Source organism: Manis javanica, chromosome 4 (assembly GCF_040802235.1).
Source record: "Manis javanica isolate MJ-LG chromosome 4, MJ_LKY, whole genome shotgun sequence".
NCBI lineage: Eukaryota > Metazoa > Chordata > Mammalia > Pholidota > Manidae > Manis > Manis javanica.
In genome coordinates, this window is record NC_133159.1 from 148,808,131 (window position 1) to 148,828,894 (window position 20,764).

The 20,764-nt window shown below is 39.8% G+C and overlaps 1 protein-coding gene and 2 pseudogenes across 1 annotated transcript in view; 1 reads left to right on the forward strand and 2 right to left on the reverse strand.

Annotated features, from left to right (window-relative positions):
* Positions 1-20,764, forward strand: part of LOC140849100 (DNA ligase 3-like) — an 854,661-nt pseudogene that overhangs the window by 562,110 nt on the left and 271,787 nt on the right.
* LOC118969968 (inactive serine/threonine-protein kinase TEX14-like) overlaps positions 1-20,764 on the reverse strand; it is a 107,753-nt gene that overhangs the window by 64,220 nt on the left and 22,769 nt on the right. The window contains exon 4 of the mRNA XM_073235348.1: positions 15,538-15,674. Coding sequence (XP_073091449.1) covers positions 15,538-15,674 — 137 coding nt within the window. The remainder of the gene's footprint in view (positions 1-15,537; positions 15,675-20,764) is intronic.
* LOC118969439 (small nucleolar RNA U3) lies at positions 1,571-1,763 on the reverse strand (annotated as a pseudogene).

A 20,764-nucleotide genomic window follows, 5' to 3' on the forward strand; every position in this document is an offset into this window, starting at 1 on the left:
CCCCAACCTTGAAAGAGGACCAACAACTGTCTAGGGCTCACAGTGAAAGCTTGGCCACTAAAGATACAGGAGGAAATCAAGAAGGAACTACATGGTATATAGCCAGAGTGGAAGAAACAGAAATTAACTCTATCAGGGGAGATGCAATCAAGACCAGAAAGCAATCCCAAAGCTTCAAAAGCAGGCAAGCAGATGGGGGCACACTCTCAAGATGTGCCTCTTCTTCACCTGCTCTCTAGGATGATTATTTCATTCCTTCTTTATTTTCAACACCCCTGCTCCTTCTCACCAGCCTCCCTCAGCAATGATCTTGCCTCATACTTGACACTGAAAAGCCATCAGTTGAAAAACCCTCAGTGTGGTCTCATTATATGAACAAACCCACCTACAACTGCACTCCCCATCTTTTCTGGCTCCCTCCTGCCTCCTGGGAGCTGCTCTCCCCGACCTCTCATTTCTCCTGCTCTGCTCAGACTTTCCATCTGCATAAGAGTTGTTCGTCCATCTTTAATTAAACCCCGTCAGGATCTGGCATCTCCCCTCTCTTCCCCAGCTGACTGCACACCCACCTCTATACTCTCCACCACAGCCTGACTTCCGGGATCTCTTTCTTCCCAGTGACGAGCCCTCACGTTCCTTCAGTGATCAGTCAACCCAAACTAGTTTGTGCCACCACAGGACCAAAAAGGTCACATCTAAATGCCATGGATACCTTTCTACATACATCTTCATCTCCCACCTGTTTTCTACACACTTCACTGTCCCACTTCCATTCCTTAGCTTCCACCAGAAGCACACTCCAGTTTCTTGGCTGCTCTCGTGTTGCTCTTTCTCAGTCAGCTTCTGCTGTTCCATCTCTTTTGCCTTTCATCTGTTAAAGGTCAGAAATAGTCCTTAAATGTGCCCTACAGCTGAGCTCTGCCATCACTTCCCACCCCATTGGCCTAATTCAGTTCCTCCCGTTTTCCCCATTTTAACATGGAACCATTGTCCACCCATTTGTTCAAGCCCTAAAACCTGACAATTATCCTTGACAACCGGTCTCACGCATATCTACATGGAATCAATCCCCAAGTCCTGACAATTTTACCGCTTACATATCTTTCAGATCTGGCTAATTTCCTTGATCACCGCAACAATCTTCTTTGTAGCTAAATGCAGGTGCCGAACCCAGCACTCCTCCCTGCCCCCTGTATTTAATCTCCACATAGCAGTTAGTGACGGTAAACTGCACACATCACTTTCCTGGAGAGTAACACTATCTCCAGTTCTCCCTCTCCCCACTGGTGTGTGACCAGGGCTGAGACAGGAAGTATTGATCATAAAGAACAAGTAGCAGGATAAACAGATCACAGATAAACAGCAGAATAAAGAAGACAAACCTTGTATTTCAGTAACCTCAGATTACTGCCAAATTCACACATGGCCATCCTTGGACACAGTACCCCACAGGTCATTACAACCCCACCAATGGACATGCAGCTACCAAGAATGCTCCTTGCACTTTAGCATATTGTGTTAACTGCAAACACCTACAACAGTAACAACAAAAGGAACTCCGCAAACCGAAACCACTCAGACAGCGCCTTCTCTTCTTCTGAAAGAAGAGAAGAACAATCATCAACAGCAAACATGTGTTACAAAGGCAACACCAAAAGCCGGCTTCATGCTGTGCCTCCTTCTCGTGGTTTCCGGTACTCTGCACGTTCAGAGAAACCTCTCTAGTAACGAACTATAGAAATGATCCCTGAAAGTATAGTCTTAGTCGCAGCTTCTCTGTATCTGCTGGGTCTATGGAAATGCACACTTAGGTTGATGGCGAAATTTTTTCCACGTTCCTAGCTTTTCAGAAATCTTATAAATTACTTTTCAAAGTGTCATTTTATATACAATTAAAAACACCTCTCAGTACTCTTAAGCGGTTTGCTCTTTCAGAAACTTAAGACTTCAAGATCTTAATTAACCTATCACGGACCGACAGCCAATCAGAGCTCTGGTCCTTTCATCTCCAAAAACACTACCACTTCTGGTTTAGGATAAGACAACACCGTGCTCAGGTGTCGAATTAGTTTTCTAATCATAAATATGACAGGCAGCGTATGTGGGCGAGTTTTTTTTTTTTAATCTCTTGAGACCCTGAATTTCAAAAGCTACTAAGTGGCGTTATTTGGCCCTTTTACTTTGGGATCATCTGCCCTTTACTCACTTGAGTGTGGACCTAAGGGGGCAAAATCAGGCTCAACTGTCTAGCTTTTCAAACTCATGTACGAGGCCAATCTTAGATGGGGAAGGGAGTTTATTTTGAAAAAGTTCTCTCTCCCTCTCCTTTTTAATTAGGTAAAGGTAGAAAACTGTAGTGCAGTTACTTTGCTACATTTTGGTCGGGGGTGGGGGAAGGGTCTGCCTTATTGGTAATTTTGTATGTTTTTGTACTGTTTGAATTTTTTTACCCTTAGACGGTATCATCTTTATTTTTAAATATCAGCACGTATATCGAGACAGACATCACAGCTCAATCTTAGTTTGCTTCTTTGTACCTCAATAATAAAAATAAAAATCCAACCTAAGACATTATTTTTTTAATTAGAGAATCTTTAATATACAATCTTATGTTGGTTGGTTTCAAAAGTACATCACAGTGGTTCAACAGTTCTGTGATAAAATTATATTGCAACCGCAAATTATTCTGCCCCATTATCTGCCCCACCCCAACCTACCCCAAGCCCTCCCCTCCCATTTGGTAACCACTAGTTACTAGTTACTTCTCAGTATCTACGTTTCTACTGCTCTTTTGTTTCTTCTGTTTACTCTCTTTCTATATTCCACAAATAAGTGAAATCATATGGTATTTCTCTTTCTATGACTGGCTTATTTCACTGACCACAATACCCTCAAGATCCATCCATGTTGTTGCAAATAGCAGGATTTCTTTTCTTTTTATGGCTGAATAATATTCCATTCTGTATATATACCACCTCTTCTTTATCCATTCATCTATTGATGGACACTTAGGTTGCTTCCACATCCTGGGTACTGCAAATAGGACGGAAATAAACATAAGGGTGCATAAATATCTTTTTGAATCAGGTATCTTGTTTTCTTCAGGTAAATTATTAGGAGTGGAATTACTGGATCAAATGGTATTTCTTATTTTTAGTTTTTTGAGGAAACTCCATACTGCTTTCCACAATGGTTGCACCAATTTGCAGCCCCACCAACAGTGTAGGAGGGTTCCTGTTTCTCTGCGTCCTCGCCAGCACTCGTTGTTTCTCGTCTTTTGGATAGTGGCTATTCTGACTGGTGTGCGGTGGTCTCATTGTGGCTTTAATTTGCATTTCCCTTACGATTAATGACATGGAGCATCTTTTCATGTGCTTATTGGCCATTTGCATTTCTTCTCTGGAGAAGTGTCTTGTTCAGGTCCTCCACCCATTTCTTAATCAGGTTGTTTTCTGGATGTTGAGGCAAATGAGTTCTTTATATATTTTGGATGTTAATCCCTTATCAGAGAAGTCATTTACGAACATATTCTCCCATACTGCAGGATGCCTTTTTGTTCTGCTGACGGTGTCCTTTACTATTCAGAAGCTTTTCAGTTCAATGCAGTCCCACTTACTCATTTTTTATTTTGTTTCTCTTACGTGAGGAGATGTGTCCAGGAAAAAGTTGCTCATGCTGATATTCAAGAGATTTTTGCCTATGTTTTCTTATATGAGTTCTATGGTTTCATGACTTATGTTGAGGTCTTTGATCCATTTCAAGTTTACTTTTGTTTATGGAGTTAGACAATAATCCAGTTTCATTCCCTTACATATGTCCAGTTTTCCCAACACCAGTAGTTAAAGCAACTACTCCCAATTGTACAGTCATGGCTCCTTTATCATATATTAACTGACCACATATGCATGGGTTTATATCTGGGCTGTCTACTCTGTTCCATTTATCTACAGGTCTGGTCTTCAGCCAGTAACAAGTTGTTTTGATTTCTATGGCTTTGTAGTAGAGCTTGAAATTTGGGAGTGTAATCCCGCCAAGCTTTGTTCTTCCTTCTAAGGATTGCTTCTCAGACTGTTCGGGGTCTCTGGTGGTTCTATATGAATTTTAGAACTATTTCTTCTAGTTCACTGAAGAATGCTGTTGGGATTTTGATAGGGATTGCATTGAATCTGTAGATTGCTTTAGAAGCAGGATGGCCATTTTGACAATATTAATTCTTCCTATCCATGAGCACAGGATGTATTTCCATTTATTGGTGTTTCCTTTAATTTCTTTCATAAGTGTCTTGTAGTTTTCAGGGTACAGGTCTTTCACCTCCTTGGTTAGGTTTATTCCTAGGTATTTTAAACCTAGGTATTTTATCCTTTTTGATGCAATTGTAAATGGAGTTGTTTTCCTGATTTTTCTTTCTGCTCATTAGTTGTTAGTATACAGGAGTGCAACAGATTTCTGTGTATTAATTTTGTATCCTGCAACATTGCTGAATTCAGTTATTACTTCTAATAGTTTTTTGGTGGGAGTTCTTAGGGTTTTCTATGTATGAGGTCATCTGCAAACAGTGAGAGTTTAACTTCTTCCTTACAAATTTAGATGTCTTTTATTTATGTTTTGTCTAACTGCCATGGCTGAGACCTCCAGTACTATGTTGAATAAAAGTGGTGAGAATGGGCATCCTTGTCTTGCTCCCAATCTTAGAAGAAAAGCTTTTGGATTTTTGTTGTTAAGTCTGATGTTGGCTGTGGGTCTGTCATATATGGCCTTTATTAAGCTGAGATACTACCCCTGTATACATATTTTGTTGAGAATTTTTATCATGCATGGATGTTGGATTTTGTCAAATGTTTTTTCACCATCTATTGAGATGATCATATGATTTTTGTACTTCTTTTTTTTGAGGTGTTGTATGATATTGATTGGTTTGTGAATATTGTACCATTCTTACATCCCTGCAATAAATCTCACATGGTCATGATGGATAATCTGTTTGTTGTATTTTTTAATTTGGTTTGCTAATATTTTATTGGGGATTTTTACATCTATGTTCATTAAGGACATTGGTCTGCAATTTTCTTTTTGTAGTACCTTTGTTTGATTTTGGTATTAGAGTGATGTTGGCCTCATAGAATGAGTATTTAAGTATTTCCTTCTCTTCTATCTGGAATACTTTAAGAAGGATGGGTATTAGCTCTTCTTTAAATGTTTGATAAAATTTAGCCGTGAAGCCATTTGGTCCAGCCATTTTGTTCTTAGGTAGTTTTTTGATTACCAATTCAATTTCGTTGCTGGTAATTGATTTGTTCAGATTTTCTGTTTCTTCCTGGGTCAGCTTTGGAAGGTTGTATTTTTCTAGAAAGTTTTCCATTTCTTCTAGGTTGTCCAATTTGTTGGCATGTAATTTTTCATAGTATTCTCTAATAATTTTTTGTATTTCCATGGTGTCTGTTGTGATTTTTCCTTATTCATTTCTGATTCTGTTGATGTGAGTACACTCTCTTTGTTCCTTGATAAGTCTGGCTAGCAGGTTATCTATTTTGTTTACTTTCTCAAAGAGCCGCTCCTGGTTTCATTGATTCTTTCTATCATTTCATTCTTCTCAATTTGATTCATTTCTGCTCTGATCTTTATTATGTCCCTCCTTCTAGAGACTTTATTATGTCCCTCCTTCTAGAGACTCCTCATTTGTTCCTATTTTTCTAGTTTCATTAACTGCTCATGTCTCCATATACTGCTTGATCTCTTTTAATTTGGTCATTGATCCATTGATCACTTAGGAGCATGTTGTTAAGCCTCCATGTGTTTGTGGGCTTTTTAGTTTTCTTTGCATGATTTATTTCTATTTTCATACCTTTATGGTATGAGAAGCTGGTTGGCACAATTTCAATCTTTTTGAATTTGCTGAGGCTCTTTTTATGACCTACTATGTGATCCATACTAGTAATAGATTAGTAAAGAATTCTCCATGACTCTCACATTTCTGCATGTCAGCCTTTATTGTGGAGTATCTTCTCAAGGATGTTTGCATAGTGAACAGACTTGGAAGCTAGAGACAGTATCTTCCTCCAGAGCAAACAGCAGGTTTGTTTCCTATCCAGCATAATAAAGATATGTCTCCCTCTGGGGAAGAGGTCAGGCAGGCTTATGCCCGTTGAAAGGATTCAGGATCCCTACACTTGGGTTTCCAAAGCCCCTCTCCTGTCATGCAAGCCAGGCTGTATGCAGCCATCACTTAGCCCTCTTGGCATCACCCTCTGGGAATTGGGCCTTGGCACAAAAATGACAATATATTAGCTACTGTTATCGCTGGGAGTAATAAATTGTCATTTGTCTCTAACCCAGGAGTCTTATTATTTTCTGCCAGCATCCAGAGAACTGACAGGCTAGCTTGGCAGCTTGCAAGTAGGGTAAAACAGATCTTGACAGCTACCTCACTCGCTTACCTCTACCCTGCTGAAAATACTTCAGTGGCACCTCATTATTTTCAGGATGAAGGTGAAACAGCTTGAAATGGCTTATAAAGCCCTCTGTGTCTTGGTTCTTCCCCTTTTTCACCAATCTCATGCTTTAATTTAGCTCACACCTCCTCTTCTCACCATCCCACACTCACCCACTTTCTTGGAGTCTCTCAGATTCATTATGCTTCTACCAAAAAAGACCTTCACACTTGTTGTTACCTTTGCTTGAAATGCATCTCCTTGCTCTCCTTCCCTGGTTACTTGTGATATTGTGGTATAGTAAGAAATATGTATTTTGGTCTTCATCCTGGTTCCTGGCCAGGGCTCTAAAACTTTTATGATTTCTTAAGTAATAAAGGAGGTAACAGGAAGTTCTTTTGTTCTAATATTTGGTGTTTGACCCCGGTTCCTAACACATTTCCTGGGTGACAGAAGTGTCTTTTGTTCTAATGGGACAACTTTTGGTGGGATCCTGGATAGCTTAAGAATGCAGGCTGAGGCAGAGAAAGACAAGTGCCAAATGATTTCCCTCATTTGTGGAGCATAACAACGAAGCAAAACTGAAGGAACAAAATAGCAGCAGACTCAGAGACTCCAAGAAGGGACTAGTGGTTGCCAAAGGGGAGGGGTGTAGGAGGGAGGGTAGGGAGTAAGGGAGAAGGGAATTGAGGGGTACTATGTTTAGTACACATGGTGTGGGGGATCACGGGGAAAACAGTGTAGCAGAGAGAAGGGAAATAGTGAATCTGTGGTATCTTACTACATTGATGGACAGTGACTGCATTGGGGTATGGGTGGGAACTTGATAATATGGGTAAATGTAGTAACCACATTGTTTTTTCATGTGAAACCTTCATAACAGTGTGTATCAATAATACCTTAATAAAAAAGAAAAAAGAGTGGAGAAGGAAGAAAAAGAAAGGGAGAGAAAAAAGAATCATCAGACTGAGTTTATAATAGCATTACAAGTGAGTTAAGGCAGACTGCTAGATTAGTAAAGAAGCTACCCTTGTACCTTTCGTAGCCGTGAATCAAAAGCCTGCAAGGGCAAAAAGTACATATCTATCGATAATCACCCTAAATGTAAATAGACTAAATGCACCAATCAAAAGACACAGAGTTACACAGTGGATAAAAAAGCAAGACCCATCTATATGCTGCCTATAAGAGACTCACTTCAAACCCAAAGACATACACAGACTAAAAGTCAAGGGATGGAAAAATATATTTCATGTAAATAATAGGGAGAAAAAAGCAGGAGTTGCAGTACTTCTTTCAGACAAAATAGACTTCAAAACAAAGAAAATCACAAAAGACAAAGAAGGACATTACATAATGATAAAGGGCTCAGTCCAACAAGAGGATATAACCATTATAAATATATAGGCACCCAACACAGGAGCACCTACATATGTGAAACAAATACTAACAGAAATAAAGGGGGAAATGTTAGGAGATTTCAACACACCACTCACCCCAATGGACAGATCAACCAAACAGAAAATAAGTAAGGAGACAGAGGCACTGAACAACACATTAGAACAGATGGACTTAACAGACATCCACAGAACACTCTACAGAAAAGCAGCAGGATACACATTCTTCTCAAGTGCATATGGAACATTTTTCAGAATAGACCATACACTAGGCCACAAAAAGAGCCTCAGCAAATTAAAAAAGACTGAAATTGTACCAATCACCTTCTCAGATCACAAAGGTATAAAACTACAAATACATTGAACAAAGAAAACAAAAAGAACTCACAAACACATGAGCTTAACATGCTCCTAAATAATCAATGAATCAAGGACCAAATTAAAACAAAGATCAAGCAATATAAGGAGACAAGTGAAAACAACAGCGCTATGCCCCAACTTCTGTTGGACACAGCGAGGGCAGTTTTAAGAGGCAAGTATGGCCTATTTAAAGAAGGCAAGTATGGCCTATTTAAAGTCACAATTATTGAAACTGGAAAAGAAGAACAAATGAGGCCCAAAGTCATCAGAAGGAGGGATATAATAAAGATCACAGAAAACGTAAGTAAAATTGAGAATAAAAGAGTAGAAAAAATTAATGAAACCAAGAGCTAGTTCTTTGAGAAAACAAACAAAATCAGTAAACCCCTAGCCAGACTTACTAAGAGAAAAAGAGAATCTACACACATAAACAGAATCAGAAATGAGAAAGGAAAAATCACAATGGACACCACAGAAATACAAAGAATTATTAGAGAACACTATGAAAATCTGTGTGCTAATAAACTGGATAACCTAGAAGAAATAGACAACTTTCTATAAAAATACAACCTTCCAAGTCTGCCCAGAAACACAAAATCTAAACAAATGAATTACCAGCAATAAAACTGAATCGGTAATCAAAAAACTACCCCAGAAGAAAACCGCTGGACCAGACGGATTCACTGCTCAATTCTATCAGACATTTAGAGAAGACATAATACCTATTCTCCCTAAAGTTTTCCAAAAAATAGCAGAGGAGGGAATACTTCCAAACTCATTCTGTGAAGCCAGCATCACTCTAATACCAAAACGAGGCAAAGACACCACAAAAAAAGAAAATTATGCACCAATATCCCTGATGAACATAGATGCAAAAATACTCCACAAAGTATTAGCAAACCGAATTCAAAAATATATCAAAAAGATCATCTATCATTATCCTGTAGGATTTATTCCAGGGATGCAAGGATGGTACAACATTCGAAAATCTATCATCATCACCACATCAACAAAAAGGACAATAAACACATGATCATCTCCACAGATGCTGAAAAAGCATTCGAGAAAATTCAACATTCATTCATGATAAAAATTCTCAACAAAATGGGTATAGAGGGCAAGTATCTCAACGTAATAAAGGCCATATATGACAAACCCATAGCCACCATTAACAGCGAGAGGCTGAAAGCTTTTCCTTTAAGATCTGGAACAAGATAAGGGTGTCCACTCTCCCCACTTTAATTCACCATAGTTCTGGAGGTCCAAGTCACGGCTATCAGACAACACAAAGAAATAAAAGGCATCTGGATTGGTAAGTAAGAAGTTACACTGTCATTGTTTGCAGATGGCATGATATTGTACATAAAAATCCCTAAAGAATCCACTCCAAAACTACTAGAACTAATATCGGAATTCAGCAAAGTTGCAGGATACAAAACTAATACACAGAAATCTGTTGCTTTCCTATATACTAACGATGCACTAGCAGGAAGATAAATCAGGAAAACAATTCCATTCACAATTACATCAAAAAGAATAAAATACCTAAGAATAAACCTAACCAAGGAAGTGAAAGACCTGTACCCTGAAAACTACAAGACACTATTGAGAGAAATTAAAGAGGACCCTAATAAACGGAAATTCATCCGATGCTCTAGGGTAGGAAGAACTAATATTGTCAAAATGGCCATCCTGCCTAAAGCAATCTACAGATTCAATGCAATCCCTATCAAAATACCAACAGCATTCTTCAACAAACTGGAACAAATAGGTCTAAAATTCATATGGAACCACAAAAGACCTCGAATAGCCAAAGCAATCCTGAGAAGGAAGAATGAAGCAGGGGGGATGTCGCTTCCCAACTTCAAGCTCTACTACAAAGCGACAGTAATCAAGACAAGTTGGTACTGGCACAAAAAAAAGATCCATAGACCAGTGGAACAGAACAGAGACTCCAGATATTACCTCACACATATATGGTCAATTAATATATGATAAAGGAGCCATGGATATACAATAGGGAAATGACAGCCCCTTTAACTGCTGGTGTTGGCAAAACTGGACAGCTACATATAAGAGAATGAAACCGGATTACTGTCTAACTCCATATACAAAAGTAAACTCGAAATGGATCAAAGAACTGAATGTAAGTCATGAAACCATAAAACTCTTAGAAGAAAACATAGGCAACACTCTCTTGAATATGAACATGAACAACTTCTTCATGAACATATCTCCCTGGGCAAGGAAAACAAAAGCAAAAATGAACACGTGGGACTATATCAAACTAAAAAGCTTCTGTACAGCAAAGGACACCATCAGTAGAAGAAAAAGGCTTCCTACACTATGGGAGAACATATTCAGAAATGACATATCTGATAAGGGGCTGACATCCAAAAAATACAAAGAGCTCACACACCTCAACAAACAAAAAGCAAATAATCCAATTAAAAAATGGGCAGAGGACCTGAACAGACACTTCTCCAAAGAAGAAATTCAGATGGGCAACAGGCACATGAAAAGATGCTCCACATCACTAATCATCAGGGAAATGCAAATTAAAGCCACAATGAGATATCACCTCACACCAGTTAGGATGGCCAACATCCAAAGACGAACAATAACAAATGCTGGAGAGGATGCAAAGAAAGGGGAACCCTCCTACACTGCCTGTGGAAATGTAAATCGTTCAACCATTGTGGAAAGTAGTATGGAGGTTCCTCAAAAAACTAAAAATACAAATACCATTTGGGCCAGGAATTCCACTCCTAGGAATTTAGCCAGGATCCCAGATTCAAAAACACATATATATCCCTATCGCAGCACTATTTACAATAGCCAAGATAAGGAAGCACCCTAAGTGTCCATCAGTAGATGAATGGATAAAGAAGATGTGGTACATATACACAATGGAATATTATTCAGCCTTAAGAAGAAAACAAATCCTACCATTTGCAACAACATGGATGGAGCTAGAGGGTATTATGCTCAGTGAAATAAGCCAGGCAGAGAAAAACAAGTACCAAAATGATTTCACTCATATGTGGAGTATAAGAACAGAGCAAAAACTGAAGAAACAAAACAGCAGCAGACTCACAGAACCCAAGAATGGACTAACAGTTACCAAAGGGAAAGGGACTGAGGAGAGTGGGTGGGAAGGAAGGGATAAGGGGATTAAGGGGATTATGATTAGCACACATAATGTAGGTGGGGCACAGGAAAGGCAGTATAGCACAGAGAAGACAAGTATTGACTCTGTAGCATCTTACTATGCTGATGGATAGTGACTGTAGTGGGGTATGTGGTGGGGACTTGATAATGAATGAGGGAATCTAGTAACTACAATGTTGGTCATTTTCTTCTCTAGGGCCTCTTCATCCTCAGGGCTTTTGCATCCCTTTAATTCCCCTATTGCCTCTTATGTGTACCTTTTATTCTGACTTCTACTTTTACCTTAACTTCTTTTTTTTTCTTAAGGAGAAATATCACTTTCTCTCATGTGATTGTATATTAATGATACCAAAATAAAAAAAAGTGATACACCTACACTATGTAAAAAAAAAAAGAAAGAAACATTGACTGATGGTAGTAGTTCTTCAGGCTGTTGAAGGTGACTCAGAACTTCAAAAAAGAATGGAAAGCAACAGAAATGGTAAATGCATAGTGCAATGTAAAAGATTGCTTTTCATTTTCATTTCTTTAAAGTATGGTGATTCTTTAAAACAAAAATTATAAAACAATATGGGATTCATAACTCATACAGATATAATACTTATGACATCTTTAATACAAAAAACAGTGTAGGGGGAGAAATGAGCCTATATGGTTATATATTATATGTCAGGTGGTACAATATTAACTCTAGCTAGGCTGTAAAAAATTAAAGATCTATATTATAATCACTAAAAAACTAATGCACAAAATATGACTAAAAAGCCAATAGCTAAATTAAAATGTAATTCTAAAAAATAATTAAGTCAAAAGAAGGGAGAAACAAAAACAGTACAAAAAGAAAACAAAAAATAAAGTGTTCTAAACCCAAGCACATCAATAATTACATTAGATATTAATGGACTAAACACTGATTAAAAGGCAGAGAGTAAGAGAATAGAATTTTACAATGCAAGTCTCAACTATATGGTCTCTACAGAAGACAGATTTTAACTATAAAGATATAGGTAATTCCATGCAACAGTAAGTAAAAGGGGGATGACGGGACTATTTGATATCAGATAAAACAGATTTCAAGATAAGTATAACCAGAGCAGAAGAGTGACATCTCACAGTGGCAACAGGATCAATTCATCAAGAAAATGTAACAATCCTAAATATGTATACACCTAACACCAAAATCCTTCCAACAGCCCATGAAGTCTTGTCTAGCTGGAGCTCGCCTTGCCAGCTTCACCCACATCACCATCTCCCACCCTTTGTTCTTTCCTCCAACTCAAGTCATTCAGACCCTTTTCTTCTCTAGGGCCTCTTCATCCTCAGGGCTTTTGCATCCCTTTAATTCCCCCATTGCCTCTTACGTGTACCTTTTATTCTGACTTCTACTTTTACCTTAACTTCTTTTTTTCCTTAAGGAAAAAAATATCACTTTCTCTACAGGTTTCCCTTAGTGTGCTCCCTTTGCCTCCTGCCCTTCTCAGTATCTGAACTACTAAACCATATCTGTTTCTTCTGCTGACTTACATTCCTGGAAAACAGGCCATACATATTTCCTTGGCAGCTCTAAACCCAAGGCTCAATGAATATATGTGTAATGAAAAAATGAATAAAGGTTGAGGTTCTGGAACTCATCTGTGGGTAAAATTGTAACATTTCCAGAACTTCTCGCCTGGCTTTAGTGCATTTGCATATCCTTGGGTGGAGAGAAGTTCATCTCCATATCAATGGGTAATTACTTGGGCAACTGAGGAGGACATGTATGAAGCTGAGAGTTTAAAGGGAGCGGCTGGCTTGCTTGCTTGTTTGCTTCTTCCAGAGGGAGCAGAGGAGAGAGACAGCCCTGGACTGCAGTTAGTAAGCAATAAACGGGTTTTAAACTTTATTTCTCCCTTTGCCTGATTTTGGTTTTTAGAGGTATTTTGCCCTGGGATTTCCTCTCCCCGGACTTACACATCTTTTGGGTTTAGAACTCATACAATCTGTGGTAACTGGTCTTCTGGATGGGCTGAACTAAGAAGGATCCAATCAAGAAACAATTTTTTTCCCTACAACTGCCTTCAGATACACTCTGTCAGTCACCTTCCCTTCCCTTTTTCTTTCCCCACTCCCAAGAGGCAGATTCCAGTTTTCTAGTCATTTTGAGGTATTCCAGTAGACTCTCATTTCAGGTAATAAACTTTCCAGTGCTTTTGAAATCAAAACCTCATTCTTGCTCTTCCACTCTTCTCATCTCAAAGGCTATTTCTAGCAACTCCAGAGCTGAATTAGGGGCAGAACCAAGGAGATGACAAGGATGCCTTGGAACTCAACTTCGCAGCGTTTGGCTTCATCCTAATGCCTGCACCTTTGTGGGAGGGGTTAATGAGTTCTTCGGGTACCTCCTCTCCATTGTACAGGACCCTGATGCAAGCCAGTGCCCTCTCCTGCTGACTTCGTGCTACATCTGCAGCCTCTCTTTTGGGATTCTCCCTTCCTTTATAGATGAATTCCCTTTAGATGGCTCAGCTATCTGCTACAGAGACGACTTATCCCACCAACTGGTAGAAGTGTAGCTAATCCAACTGCTGGTCTCCCATGTTCACCCAGCCATCAAGAACTGCTCCAGCTAACAGGTAACTGGTAGTCCACCTGACCCCTAAGTTTCAAGTAACATACCAGGTTCTCTTAATGCCAACTTTGGGGCACCTGGGGTAGCTGACGTGTTCCTACTGTTCAGCAGGTTGGGACACAGGCTCCCAACTCTCTTGCTTGCAAACACCACAATTCTCTCCATGAGGTCACCTGAAGGGCCTCTTACTTGGCTGGAAGCTAGAAAGAAAGGAGAAGCCACAGCGTTCTGTTCCTGTGAATACCTTTTAAGGAGTCTTTCCTACTGACATCCCACCACTACCCCACCACCCTTCTTTAGAGAGGTCCAAGAAGGGTGATGGGAGCTGAAGGTCCAAGGACCATTTGGCCATCTCCTGAGAAGCCCTGCTTTAGACTGTGGGGAAAATGTCACCCCTTGTTCTCCACTCTGAGGCTTTAGATGAAATTCCCAGACACAGATATTCTGCTTCATACTCAGTTACACCTGTCAATCGCATCCCCCGCCCTAGCTTTGTGTCAAGAATTTCAAGATGCAGAATGCTCAGGAGATGTCTAAGAGATAATAAATGTCCTACAATTTTGCTTCTCACACTGGAGAAGGTAGATAAGACAGACACTAGAAGTCATAACATATCTATCTTGAACATCAATTTTTCTGTTAACATACATATGAATGTATTATGAAGTAAAATACAAAATTTTGAAGGGGAAAAAAATACCCCAGGACATTTCAAATCAAGTATTTGAGCTCACAATCAGCTAATCTACAGACATGAGGGATGGTACATGCAAACATAGGAGAATTTTTTGAGGGAATTATTTTGTGAGATAATTGGGATTACCCTTCTGAGAGTCCTCAGGAATGCTACTGAAGCAAATGAAGAGAATACTGTAGAGAAATTAGGTCACCCTGACTGTTCCGCAAACCAGCTGACAGAAGCTTCAGAAGCTTCCCTTTCAACATTAAGAAGGGGGAGGGAGAGTCCAGCAGAACTTCTAACAAAAGCAGGTCTGGATCTCTAGATCAGAGGCCAAATACCAGCAGAGGTTTTGTTAGTATGTGGTTTTTTTAGTGTTTGCTTGATTTTTTGAAGATTGCCTGGACTATGTTTGCTGTTTCTGTGCCCTGTAGGCTGAGCTGTCTGTAGCCTCCAGCAAAAAAAACAACAACAACAAATAACCTGGAAACAAAAGCACAAGGGCCTGGAAGGAGCAACTAGGGGAAGAGCTATGAGTTGGTCTCTTCATTCTACCACAGGCCTCAGAGAACTCAGGGCACAGAACAGACAGAAGAAGAAAAGGTGATCAGGCAGAAGCAAAAGTAGGTGCCTGGTGCCTGAGAAGAAACCTTGGGAGCCTAACAGTTGGAAGATTTTTATGGTTTCCTAGCACAAGCACAAAACAAAATGGCCTCCAAATAGCAATTCACGACCTCATCTAGACGGTATGGCCGCACTGGTAAAGGACATCTCATCTCTAAACTTAACCTCTGATTTCCCCGAAGAATCCATAGTTTCATGTGCCTGGTTTTCCTTCCAACACTATTCAGAAATGTGGACCAAGTACATCTGGCATTTCAACATGGTGCTTACCTTTCTTGAGAATCTTCTTCACTTTCACGTAGTTTCCTTGTCTGACATAATCATGAAGCTGAGCTTCCAGGGAGTCACTGCTTATAGAACCAAGCTGTACGGGACAGGGGACTGGAAGATGAACAGCCCGAGACATCCTGTTCCAAAAGAAAGCAACATGCTTATTGTAATTGAGTCAGAAATGCAAGGAACCAACATAGATTCTTTCACATTTCTTTCATTTTTTGTCTACTTTCATTTATAATGAACAGAATTAGGGGAACAATTACTGAAATTCTACAAGATTAATGTTCATTTTCAATGTTACTGTTGAAATTGAAGAACTGACTAATTATCACTAATTTCTGTCACTGAAAAAGCGACAACTTACTATGAAGTAAAATTAGTATACATGTTTCCTGTATCAAGACAACCAGGACAGTATTAACTTTGAAAAATTAGTATACAAATGCAGTCATTACATAGGAACATAGATAGTATAATGTAGTAAGTTACATTCATAGTTCAGACTCTGAAGTTCTGGTCTTGGCTCTGTCACCTCCCTAACTGTGTGACCTTGGAGAAATTTAACCTTGACAGGCCTCAATTACTTCATCTGTAAAAGGGACAATAATAACCAGAGCATTGCTGAGAGGTCTTAATAAGGTAGTAAGTATAAAGTGCTCAGAACTGTGCCTGGCACCAAGAGAGCTCTCTAAAGTTGTTAGCTGTTACTCTACACAATGAAGAGCCATGCAGAGAAATTTTAACTTCCCACATGTGGCATCCTCACCTAATCATTATACAATCAAGAGACATGCCTACCATGTCTCTCAAATGTGACAGGTGCTGTTTAAGATAGCTAAAACCTGATCCTTGCCATCACAATGCTTGGTCTAGCAGGGCAGACAAGTGGCACCACGTTGGTGAGCCCGAGCCAATGGATAAGAGAAGAAAGTCCCATCGATGAGAATCAACAAACATGCATATCAGGGGCATAACTAATGCCTCATGGAAAGACCCAGAGGGGGTGAAATGAGGTGAAGTGACAGAAAAAGCCAAGAAGGTAGACACTTTCAGTGGGTCTTCACTAGCCAGGAGGCTTTTAGGTTACTGAGAAGTAACACCTTCATCTATCCATTGACAAAGTATAGAGAGTGCTAATAACTTGAGTATCTTAACTTCATTTTCTTTGTATTTGACTACAAACATCATCCTAGCAATTCAGTATCACAACATTCAAAAGTGACTCGGAAAATATTAACTGAAGTTTTTAGCAATCTGTCATCCCTGCCACCCCTGCACTCCCTGACCACAACTGCCATTCTGGTTCTCTTCTACTTCCAGGTATAAAAAAGAGGGGCATGTTTCCCATATGATTTAAACGGCTTATTGTTGTGGGCTGAATTCAATTACCTCTTCCCAAAATTCATATGTTGAAGCCCTACCTCCCAGCCCCTCAGGAACTGAATATATTTGTAGATAAGGTCTTTAAAGAGATGATTAGGTTAAAATGAGGTTGTTAGAATAGGACCATAATCCAGTATGACCAGTGTCCTTATAACAAGAGGAAGAGACACCAGGGGCACATGTACAGAGTTGGCCACCTGCAAGCCAAGGAATGAGGCCTCAGAAGAACCCAATCCTGCCAGCACCTTTGAGATGGGGCAGAGACAGAAGACAAGCATCATAGCTAACTTTCCCTGCCGATGATGAAAAATGCTCCAATATAAACAGTATAGGAAGAACAGGAAGGATTCCATCTTAAAGCTAAGACTCCATTTTAAAAACCAGGAAGTTAAGAGGTAAGATTCCTAACATAATTCTTTAGCAAACAGACAATAACTCAATCCACTTTGGGGGCAGGGCAGGCAGTTCCTATTGGGATGTTCCCAGACGGAAGCTGCTATCCTGGAAGAAGAACTGACCAATTTCTTGTGTTAAGTTAATTTTGCAGGATTACCTGGAGGACTGATAACAGAAGAGACTTAAGGTCTCTCACCAGAGATAAGCATTCTGAGACCATTTTACAAGTTTATACATCCTGGCCCTTTGGAAAATCCTTAAAAAAGGGTACCCCAGTCTTTTAGCATGCCTTCTCTCTGAGGACGCCTGCACTTTTCCTTTCTTTAAGTCCGTACCTTTAAATAAAGCTTTCTCACTGCTCAACTTACTGCGTTTTGTCTTTTTGTTATTTCAGTCTAGTTCCGAGTCTCCTTTTTACCCCATAAGTAGGGAGGGCGTGTTGACAGTTCAGATTTGGGCCTGCAAGTTCCCACGGCCTGGGTGACCCGGACAGAACTGCAGCTGCAGGAGCCTGCCTGGAAATCTCCTTTCTTTAGGAAGTTCTCAGAACATAATTTCACTCCATCCCATGCTCCGCGGCTCCCCAAATCCTGGGGTGGTAGGGGCTAGTCCCCACGCAGTGCAGATACAAGCGGACACGCGACGCCAAGTGACCCTGGCTTTAAGAGATGGCAAGGGAACCCTTTTCCTATACCAAGAAATTGTTAAGCAAACTTTCCCTCTGCACCTCTGCATTTTCCTGCTCTCAGCTGCCTGCAAGGCCGCTGCTATTCAGTTCTACTCTTGCTTTAAGGAATTCCTACACTCGTCTGACCTACTTGAGAATTCTTTCCCGTTCGGGGTGAAGAACCCTCCCCTGTACAAGTTGAGGGTTCACCTGTTGCACAGGGAGAGACCTCCCAGATGCAGCTGCCTACAACACCTTGACCTGGGATTGTAGCCTCAAAAACTGGGAGAAAACTAATTACTGTAGTTTAAGCCATCCAGTCTGCAGTATTTTGTTATGTCAGACCTAGCAAACTAATACACTAGCAGCAAGTTATGTTATATGAATATGCATTTAATTTTACCTTAGTTAAGAAAGCCATGGGACAGATTTTAATTATAAAACGTGGAAAACATTATTGAAAGGGGAGTCTACAGTTACTATGTCCACTTCATTCATCCATTCAGCTGGATTGTACCTGCAACTGAGGGCCTATAGGGAAGTGTTATTCTTCCCTGTACACCTGACACTGGGCTGCTGGCAAAAGTCCCTAATATTTTCTTACACCTGAACAAATTCAATGTGTATTTTCAGGCTCTATCATACAAATGTTTTCCTGCATGTGACACTGTCACTCGATCTTTTGTTTTCTTTATTTATTGTGATAAAATATACATGACATAAAAATTATCATTTTAAACATTTTTAAGTGTTCACTTCAGTGACACTGAGTATATTCACATTGTTGTGTAACTAGCCATCTCCAGTACTTTTTCATCTTCCCAAACTGGAACTCCACACTGCATTAAGCACTAACTCCCCACTTTCTCCTCCTCCCACTATCCTACTTTCTATGTCTATGAATTTGACTAATCTCAGTACCTCATAGGAATGGCAAGAACTCGTCCCTTTATGCCCGGCTTATTTCACTATTTCACTCTGTTCTCAATGTTCATCCATTTTGTAACATGTGTCAGAATTTCACTCTCTTCTCAATGTTCATCCATTTTGTAACATGTGTCAGAATTTCCTTCCCTTTTTATTCCAGTGTGTGTGTGTGTGTCCCATTTTGTTTATCCATTAAGGCTGGATGATATTCCTGTGTGTGTGTGTGTGTGTGTGTCCCATTTTGTTTATCCATTCATCCACTGATGGACACTTGGGTTGATATCCCACCTTTGGACAGTGTGAAATTATGCTGCTATGAACATGGGTATACAAGAACCTGGTCAAGTCACTGCTTTCACTTCTTTTGGGTATATATCCATAAGTGGAATTGCTGGATCATTCTGTTTAATATTTTGAGGAACCACCATACTGTTTTGCATAGCAGTAGCACCATTTTACATGGCCACTAGCAGAACACAACGGTTCCAGTCTTTCTAGATCCTCACCAACACCTATTATTTCCTGTTTTTCTTTTAATAATAGCCATCTTAATGGTTTTTGATCTCTTTAAAATTATGTCTTTACATAAATACATAACGACATTCTTGACATAAAAAGTTCAAATAATACAGAAAATAAAACCCAGACCCACTTCATGTCATAGGATTTTTGTTCTCTACAGCTCCAGAACACACACTTCCCTAACGAATGAAGCATGGATTGTGTTCACTATTTGCATACTAACATCTACTCCCTAGCATTTCTACTCTTAACTTTCTTTTCATCTTCAGTCACCCTCAGAGCTTATTCTGCTTTATGAAACTAGCATCTAGGGAGTACCTGGGCTTTAAAGCATCCAAAGTTCTTAACACTGCTGAAGCAAGGTGCCAGCTCCTTCAGCTACCTGACATGGTATTTCATTCAGTTGTAGCTACATTTTACTACTTGAGATTCAGCAGTTTTCCTTTTATGTAACACCAGCATCCCACAAACAGAATACTATAAATACTAAACTAGCAAATTCATCTGGGTGTAAATACAAAAGTTTTTAAAAGATTGGGAATTTAACTTTCTGCCCCACATCACAGAACTCTCAGTACAATACTGGATATCCTCACAAACAGAGTAAAGTATACAAGGAACACATAAAATAACCCACCCCAACTAACCCCACCCCTAACCCCCCAAGAGAAAATTACTCTGCAAAAAAAGTGGGTATATATCACAAGAAAGGCAGGTGGGCCTTTGAAACCCATAACACAAAGACTAACAAGGTACCCCACAAAACACTGCTTTTAAGAAAACCCAAAAGACAAAGAAATGCTGCGAGTACCTTTTCAACACTGAATTTTCACAGGAAGGCACGAACATAGTTCCCAACAAGTTTCCCACATTTGGGGAAATTTCAGGGGTCAGCATATCCGGAGTGCAATGGATGAGCCTCAACGTGGTAAATCCACCTTCATGACCATGTTATCTCCCCTGCCAGGTAAGGACAAGTTGCTGTCCTTGCCTGGCATCTCACTTTCATCCTCAACACACTATATACTCACAGTCAATTACATTCCAAGTTCTTGTGTTTGAAATTGTAGGGTTATTCATATGACACTGACCAGAGTACCTCCTTTTGGATATTCAGTGGGAATTCTGCCTGGCAAAGAATGAACTCGAACCTGCGGTCACCGGGCCCCTCATCTCCATATCCCTGCCTCTTCTCACTTGTCATTCTTCATGGGCTCTGCTTCTTGGAGAAATGGATGAACTGGCTCTACCTGTGCCTCAAGACGATCCCAAACATGATCACCGACAGGTGTAGTTGGGAACATTTTTAAATTCCTTGCCTTCCTA